This window comes from Sinohyriopsis cumingii, chromosome 12 (assembly GCF_028554795.1).
Source record: "Sinohyriopsis cumingii isolate HCF-2022 chromosome 12, ASM2855479v2, whole genome shotgun sequence".
Classification (NCBI taxonomy): domain Eukaryota; kingdom Metazoa; phylum Mollusca; class Bivalvia; order Unionida; family Unionidae; genus Sinohyriopsis; species Sinohyriopsis cumingii.
In genome coordinates, this window is record NC_142972.1 from 51,616,065 (window position 1) to 51,643,674 (window position 27,610).

At 34.8% G+C, this 27,610-nt stretch overlaps 1 protein-coding gene across 5 annotated transcripts in view; it reads right to left on the reverse strand.

Moving 5' to 3' along the window:
* LOC149786436 (tyrosine-protein phosphatase 10D-like) overlaps positions 1-27,610 on the reverse strand; it is a 405,711-nt gene that overhangs the window by 14,555 nt on the left and 363,546 nt on the right. For all 5 annotated transcript variants that reach the window (XM_089976880.1, XM_089976878.1, XM_089976879.1 and 2 more), the window contains exons 23-28: positions 23,906-23,985; positions 16,385-16,519; positions 15,338-15,463; positions 14,589-14,740; positions 10,410-10,560; positions 6,117-6,225 (exon numbers count right to left, since the gene is read on the reverse strand). In XM_089976880.1, the coding sequence (XP_089833006.1) occupies positions 6,117-6,225; positions 10,410-10,560; positions 14,589-14,740; positions 15,338-15,463; positions 16,385-16,519; positions 23,906-23,985 (753 nt within the window). The remainder of the gene's footprint in view (positions 1-6,116; positions 6,226-10,409; positions 10,561-14,588; positions 14,741-15,337; positions 15,464-16,384; positions 16,520-23,905; positions 23,986-27,610) is intronic.

The window sequence follows — 27,610 nt, forward strand, 5'->3', positions numbered from 1 at the left end:
AGAGAAAGAAAAAGGGTTATGCTAGAAGTGGTATCACAACTGTGGTAATAAAAGTGGGTATTGCCACGTGGTGATAAAAATAGCACTGCCAATGTGGTAATAAAAGTGGTATTAGTACTGTTGTGATAAAAGTGGTATTGCCACAATGGTGATAAATGTGGTATTACCACAGTGGTGATAAAAGTGGTATTGCCACTGTGGTGATAAATGTGGTATTACCACAGTGGTGATAAAAGTGGTATTACCACAGTGGTGATAAAAGTGGTATTGCCACTGTGGTGATAAATGTGGTATTACCACAGTGGTGATAAAAGTGGTATTGCCACTCTGGTAATAAAAGTTGTATTGCCACTGTGGTGATAAAAGTATAAAAGTGGTATTTCCACAGTGGCGATAAAAGTAGTACAGTAAAAACTGCTATGAACAACCTCTGCAATGAGTGACCACCTGTCATTTCCAACCACAAATGTAATGAATAGATTGATTTTATTATATAAATGCTCTGTTGTGAGCGACCACCTGCGGAATGTGACCACTGACCATGATGTCTTGGCAAAATATGCATTTCAACACTGCTATGAATGACCACATCACAAAAATGAGGATAAACTCCACCAACCATTATTTAGTCCCCGTAAAAACGACCGCTCATACCGTTCTAAATTTAAAAAAATAAGCTGGCTACCGATGTGTGAATTTATTTAGCAATGCCTATAGTGTTTTATAGTTTTTGTCATAAACCAGACTAAAGTATATGTAGATTATTTCCTAGTCTGGTTCCCTGCTTTGTATGCTCCCTGCATTGTTCTCCACTATTCGTAAAGGGGTGAGCAACGCAGACAGCATAAAATGCAGGGAACCAGGCTAATTATTCCCGCATTTAGCCTGTTTTCCAGCCTTATCGTAGGACCCAGTATCCCTTATCGTAGGACCCAGTATCCCTACCAGTGACTGTATCATGAGAACAGACAGACACCACTGACCTATATGTAATCAATTATTACAACCACCTCTTGATTAGTAATGAGTGTTCTGATAAAAAACAAACATAAATGGAATATTTAAAAAAAGGGATTGTTGCTACCGGTGATAGATGCTACAGTCCATAAACAAGGCTAATGTACATGTCACAAATTGCAGTTGTAGTGCCAAAGTTGACGTAGTGGTCGCGTATGTTGTTTGTCTATAGAGTTAATCTATACTGCCAGGGGTGAATAAGGTCGTTGTCTATTATACCAGCAAGAGAAAATCATTTGTGGGATTCGATTGATAGTTTTCAAGACTTGTGATGTTTAATATATTTCCCCCCCGATGTTAAATGATTACATCCCAATCACAAAGCTGTCGTCTATTCAAGTTGGTGTGACCAGGTTACACTTTGCTTATAGAGTTAATCCCTGTATGTCATCTTTGAATGAAGCCGTTGACTTTTGTCTCTGAGTAAATGGTTCTGTTTCTGGATGAGATAATTGTTTCTTATTATTGCATTAATTGTTAGATATGCAATGCACGTGTATAGATTTTTCATATTTTCCCACAGCCCAGTCAAAACAGTTTTTAGGTTCGATTTTATGATTAAACACTAATAATTTTAACACCTAAAACCTTAAAAACAATAGATGAACCTGCAACTAAGAAGAGACAAATTTTATGGATGGAGAAAATTATTGTAATTAAAAGAAGTGAAAAAGAACACATCACTCGCAAAAAAGTGGTTTAAATGTCAGTAAAACAAATTTAGGTTGTTATGAAGGAAAATGAGTAATTCAGAAACAATTTCATATGCTAAAATATGTGATCTTCAAATGTAAATGTGATTTCATGTTTAATGATAGAAATATATCTTTATTGCTAATAATTTTGTTTTTATAATAATAGATGAATGCATACAATATTTTAGCAAGAACTATTAATAAAGAATATAATATATGTACAAAGATTGTGGTCATTTTTCTTGAAATTGTTCTGAAAATGGACCTTGGAAAGTGGTCTTTTTGTACAAATCTGCTATGAGAGACCACCTGTCTTGAGAGACCACTTTTTGTTGGCAGCTGGGGTGGTCTCTCATAACAGGTTTTACTGTATTGTCACTGTGGTGATAAAAGTTTGTATTGCCACTGTGGTGATAAAAGTGGTATTGCTATTATAGGTAATGTAAGTAGCATTGCCACTGGTGATACAAGTAGTATTGCCACTGTGACAATAAAAGTGGCATTGCCACTGGTGATACAAGTAGTATTGCCACTGTGACAATAAAAGTGGCATTGCCACTGTTGTAATATAAGTAGTATTGCTGCTCTGGTGATACAGCTGGTATTACCACTGTATTGATAAAAGTGGTATTGTTACTGTGGCATTATCAATTTCCCCCCACTAATGCATTTCAATATCTCATTATAAAATATATAATAAAAATGCATCACTAGCATTATTACAGCAGAATGATCAGAAGAGCTATATGCATTTAGATGTGCATGTGATGTGAGTGACGAAACACGAAGCGCTGGGTGTGATCTGCTGATTCCATGTACTCGCTAAAGGTAATACAGCTTTCCTGATCAATACACAATACTGATTATGCCATTTGTATATACTCTTAAAGTAGATATATTTTAATGAATTATTGGAACTATTTACGGATCAAGGTTACTAAACACATAATGCATGTGGTGGGTATCCTGTTTTATTTCTGTATATGACCACTCCAGTGTCCTAGTGGTTAGAGTATCCACTTCAGATGAGGGAGGTTGTGGGTTTGAACTCCAGCTCAGTCATACCACAAACTTATAAAAAATGACACTAATAGCTGCCTTGCAAGGCATTCAGCATTAAGAGGTTAATGTTAGGACTGATCAGCCTGGTATCAAGATAATGTGACTGTGTAGGACATCATACTACATGTCTGCAGCATGATGCCCCAGTGCAGACATCGTAGCACTGTGACTGAAAAACTGTTAAGCTACGTTAAAAATCCAAATCACACACACACTATTTCTGTATAAAAAACATGCATATTCTCAAGAATGTGTTTACCTTGGATTTAAGGCCAGTGTCAGTAATTTGAATCCTTCACTTTGGAGGATTCTGTTGATATAAATGGTTGACAATGATGTTGCAGTTTCATACATGAAAGCACTGTAACATTTCACTGATTTCACCATTTTAATGTGATGAAAATGGTGTTAAACTGGAAGATGGTCTTGTGATTTGCAGGTGCCAAATGGTGTTAAAATGAAGATGGTCTTGTGATTTGAATGTGCCAAATGGTGGGTAGTTAAGCACAGTGGAACCCCGCTATAATGCGATAATTGGGGTCCAAAAATTTTGATCCCGTTAATATCGGGGTCGCGTTAATGTGGGGTTTTACAGTATTTTACTTTTTTCCGAGAACAACTCATTGGCACGTATACGTGCATTCATGTCTAATGTGTATGATGAATAGGGTATCAACACCGTTTACTATCGTGCCATCGTGGCATGCAGTTCATCTATAATGCATGTAATTCCATTGAAAAACTGCAAACATATTTACAATATTTAATATAAAAAAATTCCCAGATCACTGTGTCTGAATTCAGCGTCTAATATACAGCATGAACAGAGTATCAACACCGTTTACTTGCTGTCTCATATCGTACCGTTGGGGCTTGCAATTAATCCATAATATATGTAATTCCATTGCCAAAATTGTATACATATTTAAACTATTCAATAATTTTGTCACACATCATTATGTGTCTGAATTCAGTGTGAAAAGTTAACAGCAAAATTAGGTTAAGAAAGACGAAGCACATTTACGGTTCATTACGTTCCAGGGTCTATGAGTGGTGTCTGTACAAATTTCCTACTGCAAAAATTTTTCTCATATATGTTTCCTTGTCATTTATCCATTGCAAATTTCCAATAATTAACGCTTGTATGCCTATTCGTTTGAATGACTACAGCAATAATAATTAACAATCAACACATGCTTTCAGCATGCATATAACTTTTACTTCAGATTTTGTGAATATCAAAGAAAAAAAATGTGTGAAAACTACTATACTAATCACTGCACAAAGTGCAAAGAATGACTTGCATTTGTAAACTTGCTTTTCCCTAACGGTAAAATATTTTTATATAAAAAAAGAAAATTAATAACAAGTTCATGAACAAACACCATACCCGTAAAACCCGAAAACTAAGTGCATAGGCCTGCGATAGGCACGAGTCATGCTTATAAAAATTTTAAGCTGAACGCATGTACAATTTCATACCCTTTCAATTTCTAGCTAATAAAGACATTATTTACTGGTCAAATGATTGCGTCTAATAACACCGCCAAGCCCAGCAAATATCATGATGGCTTTCGTTTTTTTTTATGTTTATTAAATTGTGAGAATCTTTTATCAACCACCGCATTGTCTGCTGCTTGGTTGTGTATGCAGTTAAAGAAACAGATGTCGGCTATTGTTTGAGCAATGATTGTATACAAAATTAATTGAAGACAATTACAAAGACGACTTACTGGCTTTACTCATGGATCAGTAATAAGTAACATTTCCGATAATGTTTATTTTGGCATAACACTTCGAGAACATGGTGAAATTGTTAAATTTAAGAAGCCAAGCTACGATAGTATTAGATTCGAATTTGTATGCGAACTCTTCCATAAAATGATAATAAATGTTTTACACACTAATTCTCATACTTTTAAAAAAAAGTAATTTCCGGGTACGAGAAAAATACATGTACATGTATTTAAAATGTCAGGAACCACGCCACAATCGTATTATATTCGAATTCATACATGATCTCTTCCCCAAAATGATAATAATTTTTGGCGTAAAGTGCAGAGAACAAATTGCGTTCATGATGTTGCTTTTCCATAACGGTAAAATATTTTTATAAAAAATAAAAAATTAATAACGAGTTCATAAGAAAACCCCAAACACAGTTCAAACCCGAGAACTAAGTGCAGTAGGCCAGCAATGGTCACGAGTCACTTTTATAAAAGAAAATTACAGTTGAACGCATGTAAAATTTCATACCCCTTTCAGTTTCCAGATAATAAAGCGGACATTATTTTCTGGTCAACTTATTGCATCTAATAACACCGACAAGCCCAGCAAACATCTTGGCAACTTTTGTTTTTTGATGTTTATTAAACTGTGAGAATCTGTTATCAACCACCGCATTGTCTGCTGCTTGGTTGTGTATGCAGTTAAAGAAGAAACACATGTTTTCTATTGTTTGAGCAATGACTGTATACAGAATTAATTGAAGACAATCACAAAGACGACTTACTGACTTTACTCATGGACCAGTAATAAGTAACATTTAGGATAATGTTTATTTTGGCGTAACATTTCAAGAACCTGGTGATATTGTTAAATTTCAGAAGTTACACCACGATCAAATTATATTAAAATTTATACGCGAACTCTTCCCCAAAATGATACTAAACGTTTGACACACTATTTCTCATACTTCAAAAAAAAAAAAAAATTCCCGGTACAAGAAAAATAACAACCATGTATTTAAAATTTAAGCAACCACGCCATGATCAAATTAAATTGGAATTCATACGCGATCTCCTCCCCATAATGATACTAATTTATTTATACACTATTTCATGTACTTTGAACAAAAAATATTTTTTCACATGCGCATATACGAAATTTCGGGAGCCATGCCACGACCGTGTAAAATCCGAATTCGCGTTAAAGTGGGGCACATTATAGTGGGGTTGCACTTATGATGTTTAACACTGCTAATAATCTGTTGGACTTTATCATTTAGGGGTAAATAACAAAAAACATTTAGCTGTTTGTTATCAATGGTAAGTGTGTTTGTTTGTGTGATTTGGATTTTTAACATAGTTTTAACAATTTTTCAGTCATATCCCTATGATGTCAGCAGTGTGGCAGTTCATAGTGATGTCAAGCACTGAGGCATCATGCCATAGGCATGTAGCATAATGTCCCACCCAGTCACATTATTGTGAAACCATGCTGACCAGTGCTAACACTAACCTCTTAATGCTGAGTGCCTAGTGAGGCAGCTATTAGTGCTATCCACTTGGTCACCTATCAAGGGTGAGAAGATCAAATATGTTTGTGCTCTTTTCAACTTACCAAATGCCTGATTTTCATACAGATTTTCCTCAACAACTTCCTCTGTTTCTGCCTGTTTTTTCTGCTCCAGAAGGATCCTCAAACACTCATGGATCATAATGTACTGTTGCTGAAAATAGCAGCATACACACTCAAGGATCATAATGTAATGTGGCTATACAAAACAGCATACACACTCAAGGATCATAATGTAATGTGGCTATACAAAACAGCATACACACTCAAGGATCATAGTGTACTGTGGCTATACAAGACAGCATACACACTCAAGGATCATAATGTACTGTGGTTATACAAAACAGTATACACACTCGAGGATCACAATGTACTGTGGTTATACAAAACAGAATACACACTCAAGGATCATAATGTAATGTGGCATTACAAAACAGTATACACACTCAAGGATCATAACGTACTGTGGCTATACAAGACAGCATTCACACTCAAGGTTCATAATGACAGTATACACACTCAAGGATCATAATGTACTGTGGCTATACAAGACAGCATACACACTCAAGGATCATAATGTACTGTGGTTATACAAAACAGTATACACACTCAAGGATCATAATGTACTGTGGTTATACAAAACAGTATACACACTCGAGGATCACAATGTACTGTGGTTATACAAAACAGTATACACACTCAAGGATCATAATGTACTGTGGCTATACAACACAGTATACATACTCAAGGATCATAATGTACAGTGGCTCTAAAAGACAACATACACACTGAAGGATCATAATGTACAGTGGCACTAAAATACAGCATACACACTCAAGGATCACAATGTATTGTGGCTCTAAAAGACAACATACACACTGAAGGATCATAATGTAATGTGGCTATACAAAACAGCATACACACTCAAGGATCATAATGTACTGTGGCTATACAAGACAGCATACACACTCAAGGATCATAATGTACAGTGGCACTAAAAGACAGCATACATACTCAAGGATCATAATGTACAGTGGCTCTAAAAGACAACATACACACTCAAGAAATCAATGTACTGTGGCTCTAAAAGACAACATACACACTCAAGGATCATAATGTACAGTGGCTCTAAATGACAGCATACACACTCAAGGATCACAATGTACTGTGGCTCTAAAAGACAACATACACACTCAAGGATCACAATGTACTGTGGCTCTAAAAGACAACATACACACTCAAGGATCATAATGTACAGTGGCTCTAAAAGACAGCATACACACTCAAGGATCATAAATGTACTGTGGCTGTAAGATGCAGCATACACACTCAAGGATCACAATGTACTATGGCTCTAAAAGACAACATACACACTCAAGGATCACAATGTACTGTGGCTCTAAAAGTCAAAATACACACTCAAGGATCATAATGTACTGTGGCTATAAAAGAGAGCATACACACTCAAGGATCATAATGTAATGTGGCCATAAAAGACAGCATACACACTCAAGGATCACAATATACTGTGGCTATACAAGACAGCATACACACTCAAGGATCATAATATACTGTGGCTATACAAGACAGCATTCACACTCAAGGTTCATAATGACAGTATACACACTCAAGGATCATAATGTACTGTGGCTATACAAGACAGCATACACACTCAAGGATCATAATATACTGTGGCTATACAAGACAGCATACACACTAAAGGATGATAATGTACTGTGGTTATACAAGACAGTATACACATAATGTACTGTGGCTCTAAAAGACAGTATAGACAAAACGAAATACTTTCTGTCTCCAACTTGCCCATTCTCATAACACAGGTTTTTTTATATAATCAAAACATAATAGTTATGTCTTTGGTCTAAAATAAGAATTCCACAGAAAGCTCTATCAAGCCTGCTCTGCTCTGCCTGTGATGAGCAATACCATCTACAATGAATACACCCATTAGGTTTCATGACTGTATATATGTAACAGTCTCAGAAAAACTGAGCCAAAAGCACCGACTTAAAACTGGTTCCTATGCCAACAACATCACCATTAAAAAACGGGTGCCTATGCCAACAATAACACCACTGAAAAACTGACACCTGTCTTAGCTCTGCTTCACTGGTGAAACAATAAAACAGACTGATTATATCAATTCAACAAAATCAAAAAGTCATTATCATGGTCAAGACAAAAAAAATTCTCTATCATTTAAGGTGCTGGTCATATCAACATATTGACATGGAATATAAAATACATTGATAGTTATATATGTTGGATAAACCATCATACTAACTTGGAATACAAAATATCATATCAATATTGATGTCTCTTGGTCATGCTATCATCATGACTGAAATACAAGTTATACTGATATCTACTGGATATGCTATCATACTAATTGGGAATACAAACTGTCATATCAATATTGATATCTACTGGATATGCCATCATACTAAATGGGAATACAAAATATCATATTGATATTGATATCTGTTGGCTATACCAATATACTGACTGGGAATATAAGTTATCATACTGATACTTAAATCTGTTGGCTATGCCATCATACTGACTGGGAATATAAGTTATCATACTGATATTGATATTTGTTGGCTATGCCATCATACTGACTGGGAATATAAGTTATCATACTGATATTGATATCTGGTGGCTATGCCATCTTACTGACTGGGAATATAAGTTATCATATTGATACTGATTTCTGTTGGCTATGCCATTTTACTGACTGGGAATATAAGTTATCATATTGATATTGATATCTGTTGGCTATGCCATCATACTGACTGGGAATACAAAATATCATATGCATATTGATATCTGCTGGATATGATATCATGCTGACCAGGATTCTCAAAATATAAAATATTGAGTGATATCTGCTGCCTATTGCCATTTTCAAGCACTTACTGAATTGACCTCAAATTCACTCAATTTTCAAATTAACCAGTAAACTTAAAACACTTTACAAACTTGTGCATATTCTGTTTTCTGTTCCTCTCAATAATTTGTTATAATATGTATGCACATGTGCATAGAATGTCCATCACAACAAGAAATACATGGTTCATGGTATTTTGTTTTTTTGTTGCCTTGAAGACAGTTAAAACAACCAACCACTATGAATATCAAACAACACACCTAAAACATAGTGTGTTTATCAAGCTACACTACAGACTATGACCATGCAGGGAACAGTGTAGCTGTGTTTCAGCCAAGTCTGAAAAAGAAAGGGGTCAACAGTTTCCCTTCAATGATGTCATCATAACAGGACAAATTCATACTAATAAGAGATATCACTAACAAAGTCAGTTTTACATGTGATTGCATGAAAAACCAAATATACATTCAACTCTCTCATGCCTCTCATCATTCTCCAAAAGAACGACTGACGTCTACAATTTTATGCCCTTCCAACATAATAGTCATCAGTTTTTGAGACGTTTCATCTTTCAAGTGATTTCTTGAGGGTGTGATATTTTTCTGTCACTATCAATTTTACTTTTGTCATGGCTTTTGTAGGTTTTACCTGCTTGTACACTCAAGACATCATATCTGCAGTTATTTTTTGTTGCTTTCATGCTGGGGTGAAAAAATCTGTTTCTCTGCATCCACCTCTTAACGAAACTTTGCAGCCATTTTTAATGATAAATGGTGCTACATATCTTATGACTGGAAGCACATGCTTACAAAAACTGATGAAACTACAACAAAATAATCAAACAGTATTGGAATTTACCTCACTATATTAATCAAGACTAGTACGATATGGCCACATGCCAAAGTATATTAATCAAGACAAATCCAATATGGCCACATGTCAAACTTATTCATAACCTCTCAACCAAGATATATTATGGGATCGACTGGGTATACAATTATTTCCAGACGAGATGGAGTTTGGCAATATATGCAGTTAGGGTGAAAATAGATGGCCTGAGTATAGCAACCAGTGCAGTCAGAAAAGATCACCTGAAGGATTATGTTAATTTTCATAAAAACAATCCTTGTGTAATCTGGACATTTAATAACTGGTTGATTGCATATGTATCAGATTCAAGGTTCATATAAAATACACCTTGTTCATTTTTACACCATTTTTGATAAATTAAATCTCTTGTAAGAATTCTGTCTACTGTATACAAATTTCTGAAAAGGCATGTCCTGGCTGAAATATTTGTGTGGGAAATCTGGACACGAATTAAAAAAAAAACAAACTTAACTATCACTGGATCTCTAAAATTAGGCAACAGTGACATATATTTAGTGAAGTATATCATGAATAAACATGAGGTGATGATGGATTACCTCTACTTGAACCATCAGTGTCCGGTGGTCTCTCATGGTCAACACATAATCAAATATGTCCACTTCCGCATTGAAATCGAAGTCAGGGGACTCTATAAGTTGCTGCAGACAATCAACTGTTATATAGGTCCCTGTTCTCCCCACTCCGGCACTTGGAAAAAGTAAAAGCATATTTATACGGGATACATATCCACAATCATATATGCTTCTTGCCAACATGATACATTTAAAAAGTAAAGATTTACATTAAAAAAGAAAGCCATTATACCATAAAATTTTGCCAAAAATATATGTTGGTAAAAGCACTTAATCTAGGCTGTCTACATGAAAACCTCACGCTGGCCTGAGATTGCTCACCTGGCCGGTATCTGCATAACAACCAAATGCAATGTTTATTTAAAGTTTCTTGTTAATATTTAGTAATGGTGGCCATATCAGAAGGTAAAATGGCATTATTTGCATAAATATAAAAGGCCTCCAAGCCAGAATACTTTGTGTCAAATTTGGTGAAATTCTGTTATTTTGGTAAACAGTTATTAAGGTTTGTCTGTTGTTAGTAATGGCAGCCATATTTGCTGGCAGACTGGCTGAAGTGGACCTGGTATTGCTTATCTGATTTGAAGAACTTATCAACTGACCATTTCACTAAGCAGCCATTTACACATCACAACCTAGGTAAACTATCTCCCAAATATGTATATCATGTTATTTTTACCTATATTACTATATTCTGATGAAAATGTTTCCTAAAGATTAAGTCAGAATTAATATCCACAGTCTCTTGTTCAAAATTATTCAAGATATTTGATGATATAAACCCATTTACCAAATATACAGAAATTGGATCAGAAATAGTCTCGAGATTTCTCAAGTAATCTGCCAGAAAACATCATGTTACACAAGAAACGCAGTTTTTAATTCCCAAATACCCCAACACTGTCATGTTTATAAAATCATGATTTCCACTAAATCTTGCATGTGTCTCTGTGTGTGTGTGTGTATGAGAGAGAGAGAGAGAGAGAGAGAGATTATTGTTAGCACCAGGAAATATGCTCATAACCTATATACACAGTAAACAGCCATGCTTAATGCTCATGGAAATCAATCAACATAGTACAGTTCATACAGTTAAATGTTGTACAATGTTTTGTGTTAATGTAACACAGCTATAAGAAAGTTCATTAAGATCATTTGCATATTTAAAGTGCACAAAGCAGAACAACTCATTTTGTCATAAGTTTGGATAATCAAATAGGTGTGATGAAGAAATAAAAGTTACTACACTTTATTAAAGATAATTGTTTGGTTAATGATCAGTGGCATGAATTCTTTTAAGTGGTTAATGATCAGTGGCATGAATTCTTTAAAGTGGTTAATGATCAGAGGCATGAATTCTTTGAAGTGGTTAATGATCAGTAGCATGAATTCTTTGAAGTGGTTAATGATCAGTGGCATGAATTCTTTGAAGTGGTTAATGATCAGTGACATGAATTCTTTGAAGTGGTTAATGATCAGTGGCATGAATTCTTTGAAGTTGGATTTTACTCCATATATAAAATGCAAAACATTATTATTTCAGTTACTGGAAGATTGATTCTTTTTTTAAGGCAAAATGTCAAAAAACAGCTGTGATTCAGAAAACGATGAGCCATCAGTAATGCAAACAGCCCTGCAAAATAATTTCAGAACTCCTGGTTGATGGGATTCATTTTTGTGAAGTACAATATCAAGATGGAGCATTTTATTCTTTGCATATCGGTGAACACCATATCAACATGGGCAATGTCCTTAACCTTCGGAAAATCCATGATTTAAATTGCAACTAGTGTGATCTCTGTATGTTTGACACTCACAGCAATGTAGAAAGATCATTTTCAAGGTTGAGAAATATCGAAAAGGATCTTCGGGTTAAGTTTGAACAACAGTACATCCAATCTATAACATGTGTAAACATGAACACTAATGATACCTGCATCACCTTCAAACTCTCCACTGAAATATTAGACCAGCAATGTCTGCTATTTAAAATTTAATTGGGGGGGGGGAGTAAAACTAAATCTAATTAGGTTACATTTACCCAACACTATTATTAACCTTAACCTTCCGCAATACCTCATTTGTGCTAGATGTACTAACATTCTTTTCAAGTGATTTCTTGGAACATGTGCATCGACTCTGACCTTTGTCATCGGCCATGCATTATAGCAGGGGTCTCAAACTGAAGCCATCCTGAGGGCCGCATGAGGGCAATTTGGATGGCCCAAGGTATGCACCGCCTTTGTTATCTTTCATGACACCACCTTGTGATGCCAACCATTTGGTGGGCCACAGGATACGGCTTGGTGGTCGACGTGTTTGAGACCCCTGCATTATAGTGTGTCCTCATTCTTTTGCAAGGCTGTTTGGCTAATGAAGGACATCAAAATAAGGTGGGAATGCATCCAAATAGAACATGTTAAGTACTACATAATTTAAATTAGTTTTACTCTCCCAAAATTTACATTTTAATGTCAGTAATACCTTACCTGTCACTATTATTAAGCTGAATTTGTCAGTACATAGTGTAAGCATCCCCAGCACAGAAGTGATTGTGATGGGTGCTTTCTATTGGAGACAGAAATACTGATGGAAGTTAAAGTTTTGAATGGAATCCTGGAACAAGAAAACCAAGCTGTAATTCCTACTGATGTATAAACATCCCATGTCAATTGATAAAGCATATAATTCACTTGTCCAAACTGAAGCAACAGCCAGAAGAAAATGGTTTTAAGTGAAAGTTTTCAAATAAACCTCACTCAAATGTGCATAAGGTAATGTCATCAGTGGGAGCTTTGTTCTTGCGTTTTGTTGCAAACAAGTGCACTTGAGGTGTCTCTCATAGAATGATCAAAATCTCTGCACCTGCTTGATGCAGAGCTGACTCTCTTGAGACTACCTTATCTGATCTGGAGAAATTGTCCACTAGAATGTTTAACTTCCCTGGAATATGACAAACTCCAAGAGTAATCCATTATGACTGTTTCCAGTGTAGAATGTTCCAGACTTAACACTCAAAGAGAAGGAGTGTGAGTACCGCTTTGTCGTTAAGGTATACAACCACTGCCATGTTGTTGGAGAAGGGAGGAGTAAGCAGTCTTCTATATTATGGCTCAGTTCAGCGCCCACTGGGGGAATTATTGTCCCTTTTACAATAGAAGCTGCCTTCTTTTTGGACGATGCACCATCTTTTGTAAGAGGGGTGCTGCTCTTCCCTTTCTTGTTTTGGGGAGTTCTCATGATCCTCTGAGAAATATCCATTACTTCCTTGCAGGTAGTAACATAATTTCTCTCTTGGAAGATGCTGCTCTCCCTTTCTTGGGGAGATGCAGTCAATTCCAGTTTATGTCTTGGACAATATGAAACCTAACTGAATCAGAAATAATGACTCCAGAGGGGAAACAAGCAAAACTGTTTATGGACAGATGCACAATGGAGAAAAGGACCATACCACAAGTTCACTTACCTGTACAGCCAGATGAGCTAATTATAATAATAATAATAATAATAATAATAATAATAATAATCATACAGCCTCTCTTATGTATAGTCATAAAATATGTTAAATAAATTAAACTCTTATAAACGTTTTTGACACTAAAAATGTGTCAAAGCATTTTCATAGCACTAATTTTTTCCAGTTACTAAGTAAACTCAGTTTGACAGATATAGAAAAGATGCAAAAACTATGCACTCAAATATATAAATTATATATTTAGTAAATCAAAGCATCCCCAATAAAATATCAAGACTTGAGTACCATGTTGTGAAGGAGGATGTGTGTTCCTCTTTATTAACTCTAGCTGTAGAACAGTAATTTATTTTTAACTCATTCTATCAGAATGAAATCCGAATACATGTATCCATCTGTCAAGTTTATATACAGCTAGCTTCTTCTTGAAAAAATACACAAAAGTTTGCAACTCAAATTTCTCAAGAGAAGGTGGGTAGGGAGGTCATACGTTGGATTTAATCAGTGGTTCCTGGTTCTTCTGTAATAAATAAAAAAACATACCGAATAACACAGTAAGACTGCCAGCTCAATTTCTGTCCAGCAGATAAGCCTGGATTTGATACGTAATGCTACACCCTCTAAATTATTGGCTGCAAAAGAAACGTCCTACAAGCATTACACCTTCTTACCTACAATGTACCACAATTGGCCCCTGCATCTTATGTGGGCTGTGTTGCCTAACAGTCTTAACAAAGTTCACAAATGTTAAAAAGTCCACATCTGCACTGAAATCAGGGAATTCTTGGAAATGGAAATGCATCACTCTCCTTGTCTCTTCATTCTGAAATGCATACATAGCTAGTTATCCTAAGATTATCAGAAATTCTAACCTCTTTGAATAGATGATGATAAAGATGATGATAATGAAGATGATGATGACTATGTTATTATCATGACAGTCAATTAAAGTAGTACATAAAGACAGCAATTACAAATAAAAGAAAACAAATGATAGAACATTTAAAAAAGTGAAATTATGATGTGCATAAATAGTTATGCAGTTTTGTCTCACTGTCAGTTGTGTGTATCTCTCTCTCGCTCCCTCACTCTCTCTCTCTCTCTCTCTCTCTCTCAAGATCTACCATATATACTCACTCATAAGTTCAACTGCAAGCTGTATAGACTCAGATCTGCTGTTACATAATGTGTCAGAACATCTTGATCTATGCACTTTGGCAAGAGTAATATGTAGACCAAACAACACAGGCCCTGATCTGCTGGTGCATTATACGATTGTAGATCAGGATCTATGTTGTCTGCAGTTAGACTTGTAAGTGAGTATGTATAGTATAAATCTCATGAGCATCAATCTGTGGTGATATATAATAATAAGTAAAACAAAAATCTGTAACTGCAGTGGCATGAATAATAACATTACCATGCTGATATCGAAGACATTGATGTCGAACTTGTCCAAATTTGAGATGGATACTGGTCTGACAACAATGTCACCATATTGTTTGGCCTCGTGAAGCTCATTTGGCCAGTACATCTCACACTTTATCTGTAAAAAGAATCCAAATTGAGACTTTCAATTAAAGAATCAGATGCCATTTCCCCACTATAATATAAAGTATATTGATCAGATGCCAAGTCCCCACTATAATATAAAGTATATTGATCAGATGCCAAGTCCCCACTGTAATATAAAGTATATTGATCAGATGCCAAGTCCCCACTATAATATAAAGTATATTGATCAGATGCCAAGTCCCCACTATAATATAAAGTATATTGTACATTCCCCACTATAATATAAAGTATATTGTACATAGGCTTATTACGAAGTTAGCTGCCATGGACAAAAGTTGCTCCTAACTTGAATCTAATTGATTAACAGGATATCGATATGAACAATGTTTTAGTCCCAACTGGAATCTGATTGGCTAGAAGATGAAAGCTTTACACTTGATTGATCAGTTAACAATGTCTATGGGCCAGACACTAAACCTAATTAACTTAGGACTCTTCGCACCACATGATCAATTGAAAATAATTAAGTGATTTACACCTTATTTGATATTGTTAGATAAATATGCTCCACCTATCTGACCAATCAAAGTCCATGTGTAAACACATAATCTATCCTCTCAAATCAAACTGTCTAGTTTAGAATCTTGGGCTTCTGCTTTATCCAACAACAGCTTATCTTGCTAGTTTTAACAATCTGGCTTTTAGTGTTCAAGGAGGCCACTATCAGGTATCTTTAATGTTAAGAAAAGATGATGTCATGTGTAAAAAATCTCAACAAAAAGTGGGTTCCTCTATTTTATTAAATGGATTGATCTGAATATATACAAGATTCCAGCCAAAGTACCTTTATATAATACTATAAGATTCTGCCCCACACACATCCTAACAAACTACATTAAAGGATAAAGTTGTGATACTTCAAGTTTTTGTTCTACACTTGACAACAACTTACTCTGTTTCCTTCTTTACATTTTGTTAACATGACAATTACGCTGACTTTTTGTTCCCATATCATCCTCCAGAAATCATCTATAGTACCAGGCAGTGGTCCCTGTGTAGCGATATAGACACGCTGACGTTTTAAGTCCTGTGTAATGAAATAAATTTCAAGAGATGAGAATTTCTAACATAAATAAGTTAACATTTTGTATTTTGCTAGTTCCATGACCACATGACAAATAATTTTAATTACACTGGTGCTGTCTTACTGACATATATAAAATTTGGAATAGAAAGTTAATATATATTATCCAAAAATTTAAAACAAACGAGTAATGTTAACAGTGCATTATATGTCCACCATGTATATGAAGATCCTCTCTCTAGACAACTTAAAAATTCTATGTAGAAACCTGTGATTTCTCTTGGCCAGAAACCTTAACCTTTGACCTTTTGACCCCCAAACCAATAGGTTTTACTTCACCTCAACTCCATAAAGCTTGGTTGAGGTATGTGATGTACACTAACATCATTATGCGCAGACTTTTTAAACTTTTTTAGTCCAAGTGACTTTGATCTTTAACTTCCATGTCTTCCTTACCTCAAGTGCAAGCAATACATAAAGTTTGGTAACCATGGATGATGGAGAACTCAAGTTATTGCATGAAAACTGTTTTATTCTTTCAGTCAAATTGACCTTGATTATAGACCTTTTGATTCCAAATTCTTTAGACTTTATTCTTACCCCAAGTGCAAGTCATCTACAAAATTTGGTAACTGTAGATGATGGAGAACTTGAATTAGAAATCATGTTTCTTATTTCAGTAACAGTGACCTTAGCCTCTGACCTTTTGTCTCCAAAATAAACTGATTTCTTCTTTACTCCATGTTATGTAACACTTACCTATCCATACTGCTTGGTAACTGCATATGGTGGAGGACTACTAGCAGATTATTATTATTATTATTATTAAGTAGTGCCCTGAGATAGATCTTCAATCAATCAGGATTTGTTTCTTAGCAAAATTGTCCAAATGCAAGGTGTAAATGATGCAGTTATTGCCTAAGTAATGAAAACAACTGTCAAATCTTTTAAATGACAACAAACCTGACCTTGGAGCTACTGACTTGCAATATCAATAGGATTATTTTTAGGGGTAACGGGAACAAATGCATAAAATTATGCTGAAAAGTGTTAACAGGACTTAAACTACCATTTAGAAATGAAATACATTGGCAAAGAACAGTAAATATGTGATATAAAAAAGTAACATCATATCACAAAGCAAAATTACATCAATCTTGAGGTCTCCACTACATAAGAAGCCTGAATGTTAGGTTCTCACTTCATCAGTAATGTATTTTTGGATAATTTAATTGCAGTGAAGTTAATACATGTGTTCATGAACTCATCTATATTACATGGATAATATATTGGAGTAATTAAAAATACCACACCTGCAGGATATGAATGCACTGAATTATGCTGAGTTTTGATTACAAGAACATAAGTTTTATCAACTGGAAACCCAAACTGATGTCTTCCATGCCACCAGTCATCCTAGACAAAACAATGGTAAACTAACAATACACTGTAACTTTAGCTGGCTGGTTATAAAACCCTGCTGTACATGGCAGCCATAAAAATGAACATATTATATCTTGAGTCCACATGTTCCAACAAGAATGTCAAAATATTGTGCAATACTAAAAAACAAAGAATGGAAGACATTTAACGACAGGAAACCTCATTATGATAATTTCTCATTAGAGAGAGTTTAAAATTAAGAAAATAAATTAAGTAACTATAATACAACAAAATTTACCCAATTTAATTGGACCAATGGTCATACTAGCATTACAAAAGAATAACAGTATAGTGAGGGGTTTTATAATGAGGGACCAATGTATTTGTATCAAATGCCCAGAGGACTCACATTATGTTGTTGTTGTTGTTGTTGTTGTAGGGTTTAACGCCATTTTTCAGCACACGATAGGCTATACATGGCAGCCAGTTTAATGGTGGAGGAAGAACCCGGGAAAATCCCCAGAAAGAACCACCGACCCACGAGAAGCTACTGGCAAGCTTTCTCACATACCCACATTGGCTGAATCCGAGACTCGAACCCACGCAGACAGAGGTGAGATGGCAGTGATCTGTAACGGAGAGCGCTTTAGACCACTCGGCCACTTGGGGCCCCCGGACTCACATTAAACAATTTTATAAACAAGAGTACAGTGAATGATACCTTATATACCCATTGCATGTTTAATTACCTTTTGATCACAAAATCAATAGGCTTCCACCTTTTTACAAGCGCAAGCCATCCGCAAAATTTGGTCTGGGTATGTAACTAATGTTATTATGTTGATTATACTTTCAATCACAGTGACCTTGACCTTTGACCCCTAAATTGACAAGATATTCCTTACCCTAGGTGCAAGACATATACAAAGTTTGGTAACTATAGATGGTGAAAAACTCAAATTAGCAAGCAGATATAAAACTGGTAACATAGACGAATGTACACATGGATGGACAACATCTTAATGTAATACACTTCACATTATAGTGGATGTGTAAGAAAAATGGAACTGATCATATCATCAGAAAACTTTCTTTCCTAAGTTAGCCTAAATTTTTTAAAGTATGCAATCAGCTTATCACAAATAATGGACCTGTGTGAGAATTATAGTGGTAACAAGTCAAATGGTAGGAAAACATGATGCACACCACGTCACATTAATACATGTACAACCAGACCTGATTATCACAAAGCACGGACTTGTGTGAGAATTATGGTGGTAACAAGTCAAATGTTAGGAAACATGATCCACCCCACCTCACATTAATAAATGTACAACCAGACCTGATTATCACAAACACCTTAGTGAAATTTCTGTTACAAAAGGAATTCACTTGTCACTTGCACATATATCCACAAATGAGTTAAATATAAATTTTAAATAAAATTTAATATTCTAGCAATGTCATTGCAAAACACAATGAATCATAATTAAAAATTCTTGTTTAAATGAACAGAAACTTGAAACTTGTGGTAAGCAGTTTACGTACATGTCTTTCTGCTTTGAGATGGAGATTTGATATTGTTAACGTTTCTAAAATCAAATGAAACTATTGCTTTTAAAAGACATCTATTGTACTGCATGCATCCTTGAGATCTTGACCTTAATACATTTCTATATCATGCTTCATGCACACAGACTAAAATCAATACAGTGATAAACAGAATATAAAACAAACATGAAAAGATTACACACAGACACAAAACTGTACACTCAAAGACCTACAGCCATTTTTGTAAGCCACAGGCGACAATCTGCTACATGGGGCCCATTATTAACTGTGGCTGCCTGTGCTGAGATTGTCTTGCTTTCATCAGTATGCCTAAACAAAACTACGGGTACATCATCAACAACAAAAAATAATAATCTTCTACACTACAATGAAAATGCCCATTTCACTGACTGATAAGCAAGTGTGTTTGGAAGAGAAACTTTGATGGGTTCATTCAAATATCAGGAAAGGTCATGCTGGGTCACAAAGGTGAAAAATATAGGTCAAGCTGTTTATGCATATTCATGAGAAACTAGAAAGTCTTGGCACAGGTAACCACAGGTTTAAAAGGAGTGTAGTGGATTGTTGCCCTTTGGCTAGTGTTGATAACCTACAGCAAGAAGTGCAAAGCACATGCACATATATGTGACTATTTTACACCTGGATAGCAATGATATCAGACATGTGAGAATTTATGAATGCCGTGAAAAACATATTTTCATTTTTTCATAATAAACTTGCGGAAAAATAAAACAAGAGTCATCTAGAGATAATATATCTTGTCTCCTGGTTACATAAATCAGGTCAGCTAACTATTGAAATTTAACAGATGGGAAAAGCAAAAGGCACATTTGGCCCTGTATTCCTGGCACATTTGACCAAGAAACCCTAGTCCAAATTCAAGCCCAAAATCTCAGACAGTTTATAACTCGGAATCTTTGATCAATATTAATAAGTGTAGTCAACAACATGATGTTAATTAGCATACATTTTTACTTCACTCATTGAAGTATTCAGCATACTTAAAATCATTATTTTAAAAACATTCCTGAAAAGAATCATTGCTGATATTAATCTTATGAAAATAAGTTTCATAAAAATTATTTATTACAATTTTATGTCAAAACTGTGTTATATAGATATTATAAATTAACATTTTAATATTTTTATCACCAAGTTCATATACTGATCTCTGCTACAACTGCAAACACTAGCTAACATAACAAAACTTTTAAGATATCCTTGAGTACAGAACAGAACAGAAAGTTTCAGTACTTTAGGCCAGCAGCCCATAATACACAGCAAAATATATAGAGTACCATAGTATACAGTGCACCATAAACAGTATAGTAAACTATATTTTGTTTAGGTTTTGATGCTGATACTTTTTAACAGCTTATCTCTTAATTTAATAGCAAAATACCAAAAATCTGAAACATCTGAAAAAAGGCTTTTTTTCTGAGTGGACATTAAATTTATAAATTTATCTATTGAAAGGTTCACATGCATGTATGATAACGGTTTAATGAACCAAACGTTAAAACAAGCTTGTCAGTACTTGTGACCAGTTAGCACAACTCCAAACATTTCATGCAAGATTTGCCACAAAAATATTACCATGATGTCCAGCAAAAGCAATTCAATAATTTTCCATTTATCATTTCATAAGTAATAATAAAGGAACAGAGAATAATTAAGGACTGAATTTTATCTCCTGTGGTGATAGATACAGTAACTTAAGGGCAGATGAAAAGGATGGTGCAAGGGGCACATGGCCCCCTGGTAATTGCCACCATATAGAAAGAAAAATATCTGTATAATTCTAAATGACCATCTAAATCAATGATGCCACTGATTTCAGTACTCAGTCAGCAAATCTAGATGATGCTAATTGGTTAAGTCCAGTAGGTGGCAAAATTGGGACAATGCCACACCTTATGATGGTGCTCAACACGAATCTGACCTATGACATTTGATACAAGTATTAAAAAGTACTATATAATGACAGGGTGTTGAGCTGTGGAGTTAACTGACAGGTACATGTATCTCATATCACTATTACATATATACATATTCATATCAATATAAATCAGATGCTGATTTTGGATTATTAATATCTGCACAACCACCACGTCCAATATCAAATTTCTTTACCACATGGTATTGTCTCTGTGCAGTACCTCTAATATTTTTTCTTCTTTTAAACATTAGAAAATCCATGAACATGATTATTTGCACAAGGGATTATTATTGCTTACTTCCTGCTTATGACTCCTTACAAGAGAGTCAAAGATCTAACGTATTAATACAATTTTTATACCATAACGTTTTAAATTTTTGTACCACAAAACTCATGGGCAGTTGTATCAAGAACGTGCAAAATATGTGTAACTGATTTTGAGTTACAATCTCTCGTAAAAGTCTGTTGGGGATGGGGCAATAAATAAGTGGGTAAGGGAGGAGTTAATTTTTGTAAAGCCTTGGGTAAAAGCATAGTGTAATAAGAGATTCAATAGCTCAACTCATTTATTATTCTTTTATAGCCACTGCAAACATTATCATGCTGAATATAAATTCCAGCTAAATTTTGGTCCCTTTTCTAAAAAAAAATTGGGCAGCTTTTATATGTATATCTGAACTTCTAATCTTTACAAATTTAAAACTATATCCACACAGCTAGTAATGCGATGATAAAATATCACACATCCTATCTACCTACCCATCCACCCATCTTTCAACCTACCTACCTATCTACTGTGACATGGCATAAAAGACAATCTTTTTATTATATCAAAGAAGAGTTACTCAGAAGAGTTAAAAACCAGGGATTAATGTTGCTTTTATTTTTATATGTTCAAATTATTGATCTTGAAATCTGCTTGGCACGTTCTTATCATTGAACAACCATAGGGGTCAAATTTTACTAGGTGAAAATCAGGGTTTAGTGAGAAGCACTGGAGTGATAACCAGATGTACATGCATATTTCATGCATCAATAATTACCTTGATTAACCACTACAACTGTGGCCACACATGAAAAGCACACAACATGCAATCCCTTCATTTAACTTCTAGACTCCTACATGTGCCCAATACAGTTAATTTGCTGAAGGTATCCTATCACAATATACAATATATCATTATTATGGAAAATTTACCAATGAATACATATATTTATTTTTCGTATATCCAAAGGCAATTGTCAGAAGGAAACTTCTGATTAGTCCAGGAAGAATATATATCAAGCACAGATGAATCTATGTGTTCATAACAAATACTAAACCTGTGTCAGTAAAGCATAACATATCGGTCACAGTGACCTTTGACTAAGGGCGTTGCAGTAATAAAGATGTATCCAGTTATCAAGTTTCATGATTGGAGTGTAAACAACACCCAATAAATGGACAAAATTTGTAAAAAGCCAGTGAAGCATGAAGAAAACCTAATACACAAAAACAGAAGTCATTGAAGCATGAAATATTGTCACTGTGACCTACTTTTGTTAGCAGGTGTAGTCCTCATTAAACAGCACTCTTTCATCAAATTTCATGGCTTCAAGCATAAAAACTTATACAGTGTACATAAACAACTTAACTAAATGCAAAAATGTAACTAAGAAATGCAACTAAGAATGTTAGCATTCATCCCGCTCCCAAAGGAGTAGGTCCTGTGAAACCCACTCCAAACTATTATCTAGGATATTAGAAGAAAGAATGGTTGAGATTCAAGCCTTTATGTGTGTGGACACTGATGTCAATACATGGGGTGATGCAATAGCTCTCCTCTACTACAGAGAGTACAAAACTGTATATGAAACTATAATTTTTGATTGATATCCCATATCTTTTTAAGTGAACTCAATTAAGCAGAACATTAGCAAAAAATAGTCAATAGAGTAAGTTAGCATTCTAAGTGACAATCAGCAAGGCATATGAGCAGGCTTTCCAAAGAGAATGAGTACAGTCAACAGTGTTAAATACACAAACTTTATAGAATTTAACACCATGAACTGTATTTGAAACAAGAATTCACTCCAGCAGCAATCAAAAGGGTAATAACTACTTATAAATACCATATTTATTTGATTATAAGTTCAAAACAATATAGACCTTGATCTGCTGTCACATAATTCACCAGCAAATCAGGATGTATGTTGTTTGTCCTACTGATTACTCCTAACAAACTGTATAGACCCAGCTCTGCTGGTGCATTATGCAATGTGTGATCTGCATCTATACACTCTGCAAATGGACTTGACTTATAAGGGAGTATATATGCAGTAGACTGCCAGGAACTTGGTGCAGTTAGCAAAGTCAGTCTGCAAAAGAAAGCATGCAAAACACTACTAGCAGTGTAGGTAAGCAGGCTCCATGGGTAAAAGTGCAACTAGGAAGGATAAATAAGCACTGTTTGTGGGTTATGACATCATTAGTAGGGTTAAGTAAGCAGACTTACAGGGATAAAATTAGCATTTATGTAATCTGATGTTGGGTCATCCTCATCTAGCAGCTGCAACTTCACACGACTGTGGTCAACTTTAACAAAACAGGACAAGGACAAAATGCAAATGAATACAATCAACATAAGCAAGAACAAAATGAACACAATAAAAATAATAATAAATGGGAACCCTGCCATAATGTGCTTCATTATCTCTTAAAATTCAGATATAGCATGGTTGAGTCATGACTCCAGATTATCTTCTTACTAAAGTCTCTAATTTTCTAACATTACTCAGATCATCAGACAGGCTGATAAACATAACAAAAATCAGTTAATTTTTGGAAATGTACAGTTTAATGTACTTGCACAGCAATTATTCATTTTTTGTTGAGCATGGGTTTATCTTAAATCTACATGTTCTAACATTCATACACTGGGCCATCCAAATTTTTATTATTCTAGCAGCAACCTATGACATCATTATAGCAGGGTTCCCCTGAAATAATAATAAAAATAATAATAATAATAAAAATAAAAATAAAAATAAAAATAATAATAAAAATAAAAATAATAATAATAATAATGAATCAAACAAGTAAATCAAATTAATATAAAAGTAAATAAAACACAACCAAGTCCTGTATATTGCAGACTAAACAAATTTCATCTAATTTTGAATACTGCGTAACATTTTGATTGAAGCTGTTAGGATCATTGAACTTAATGTCGATTTTGTGCTTGTGAACTTAAAACTACTTTCAGCTTTCAGTTGGCTGATAATCTTTCTAAACTAGTGTTCTAAAGGTTGTATTTTATCATTGTGTTTAGCTACCACTAGTTAAGTGCACTTTGGTCATTTACCAGATACAGTAAATACTACAGAAAAGTGGACTTGTATTAATTTTACTGCCGAAATTTTGATAGTGTATACCAAAAGATTCACATTATCAACTACATTTGGGTGACAAATACCGCTCTGGTGGCCTAAGCGGTTAGAGCATATGCCTTGGATGTTGGAGATCACAGGTTTGAACCTGTCTTAATCATGCCAAAGGCTTATAAAAATGGAAGCTGCCTTGCTTGGCACTCACCATTAAGAGCTTAGTGTTAGGACTGGTTGGCCTGGTCTCAAAATTATGTGACTGGGTGGGACATGATACTACATATCTGCAGCAAGATACCCCAGTGCTTGACATGACTATAAACTGCCACACTGCAGACATTGTAATGATATGATCAATATTTTTTTTAAAGCTACGTTAAAATTCCAAATCACACACACACATACACATTAAAATCTGTCCAGGATCTATTCTAGGATGCAAGGTTTTGGGATTCATGCCAACTTCTAAACAAACATGCTGTAAAAGCCAGCAAATTTGCAAAATCATCTATCATATTTGCAACCCCTTCCTTCATTTTTCAACAAATCCCTTCTATATTTATAAAATTGCACACATTATCTAAAGGAGGTGAGAGTACCCTCCCCCTCCCCAATTTTAAGTTCCTAAAATATGGAACCTATTGTTTAACTGGTCACATGACACTGAAATTATAAAATGATTCCTATGCTCAAACATGACTTGGACTCAGAACTTGGACATCTGATTGGCCAATGTTCAGACATTAGCCAATCAAATGCCAGCATTTTTAGTGGTCACTGTGTTTGAGCACACAAATGTTTTCATGTCCTCCAAGCCTGACTTGGGTAGAAAGGGACATATTTTAGTACAACACTTTATCATCATATGTTATTTTAGCCTGAATTAAGGGGCACCTGTTTACAACAGACAATATATTATTTCCTAAAGTTAGGTATCCACTATATTCAGGTTTTAACTGTTACACTATTCATAATGATGATGGGAGTGGTTATGGTAAAGAAATTTTCTTTATTAATTTCCTGTTTACTGCTTCTATCATGAAGGCCTATAAAACCTTGAATCAGATCAACCATTTTTTGAGTCTTGGAAGTACAAGGTTTTAGAAAAATGACAGATGCCCAAAATGCTGAAGAGAATAAAAGCAATCAAGTGAAAATTTCAAAATAGTTAATATATCAATTTTATAAAAATTACCGAAAACAAGATATTGTACATATTATCTAGCATGTTAGATAACACAGTAATAAATATAGTAAGCATTTACACAGTGATTTCTCCAGGAATTTCACATAGGCAGAATTCCTCCTCTGACATGTTCATGGGGGTTGGGGGATGGGGTGGGGTGAATTTATAAATTGTTTGTGGGCAATATTTATATGAGAATAGTAATTACAAATGAATCCCTATTTAGTATGTTTCAATGACTGTGTTTAACGATAAGTGGACAGCACTATATGCATTAGAACTGCACACAACAGCTGAGACATTAGTACATTATTCCTAAAACTACATATCTACCATTTTACAACAACACAAAGTAAAGTTAAATGCTGTAAATAGCTAGAAATTAATGAAAACATCACTTGCTTAGTGACTGATTATGGTGGCTGAGTGTGTGATTTGGATTTTGAACTTAGCTTTAACAATTTTTTGTCATATCGCTACGATGTCTGCAGTGTGGCAGTTTATAGAGACGACTAACACTGGGGCATCATGCTGCAGACATGTAGCATGATGGCCAACCCAGCCACATTACCGTGACACCAGGGCGGCCACTCCTAACACTAACCTCCTAATGCTGAGCGCCAAGTGAGGCAGCTGTTAGTACCATTTTTATAAGTCTTTTGTGTGTATGGTGGTTGAAGTAGTAAGATTAGAGTTTCAGAAATATTACTAAATGTTTAAATGATTTTGTTACACATGTCCGATCAACTGCATCATTTTTGTGCTTGCTTATCTTTAAAGGTGGGTGGGGTGGACGTGGAAATTCATTACAATCAAGTGGGGGGTTGTGGGTTCACACCATTTCATGTCCTGGAGAAAACACTATACATAAATTGCTGATATGTAAATAATGTTAGATATTAACACTCATGCAATAACTAATATAAGCTATTATAACAAAGGAATTAGAAGCTATCATTTGGTATTAGAAAACTACAACTATCAGCATCGTTTCTCCCTAATAAGTTCGCTACTCAACTAATTAAATATGTCTAATACATGTATGCAGACAGCTAAAGAAGCACTAGTTAACTAAATAAAAATGAATCATAACTGAATTATCTGGATGACTTGAATACACAACAGCTTTCATCTTAATACTTTTGTATGAATGAGTTCCAAGCTAATAAAGATTTTGTTCATCCAACCATTTTCTTTGTGTTTTGGCAATACAAGTTGCACCCTTTTCTCATTTTGTCATCACTTGCTTGTCCCTATATTTCAGACTGTTTTATTGGAAAAGAGAAAGACTGTTAATTAAATGAGAAATAACAAGGTCAATTCTACTAGACAGTAGTGTCTTTTCATTTAAAAAAAATTCAAGTGCATCCTTTCCTAGCCCCCCTCCCCCCTCCAATTACATTTCTTTATATGTAAACTTAATGATCTACTCCTGGAAAGATTGCCATAAAATAGCCTGAAAAAATGTATAATATAATACAGTATAATCTCATCTACCTGAACACTCTGGATAACTCAGACTATTCTTAAGACCCGATAAAGGATTTATCATTATATTTGATATCCATAACTCGACTATGAAATTCTGAAACCAATTTTTTAGGTCCCACAGATGTCTGAGGTATTGAGATTCCACTGTAGTAATATT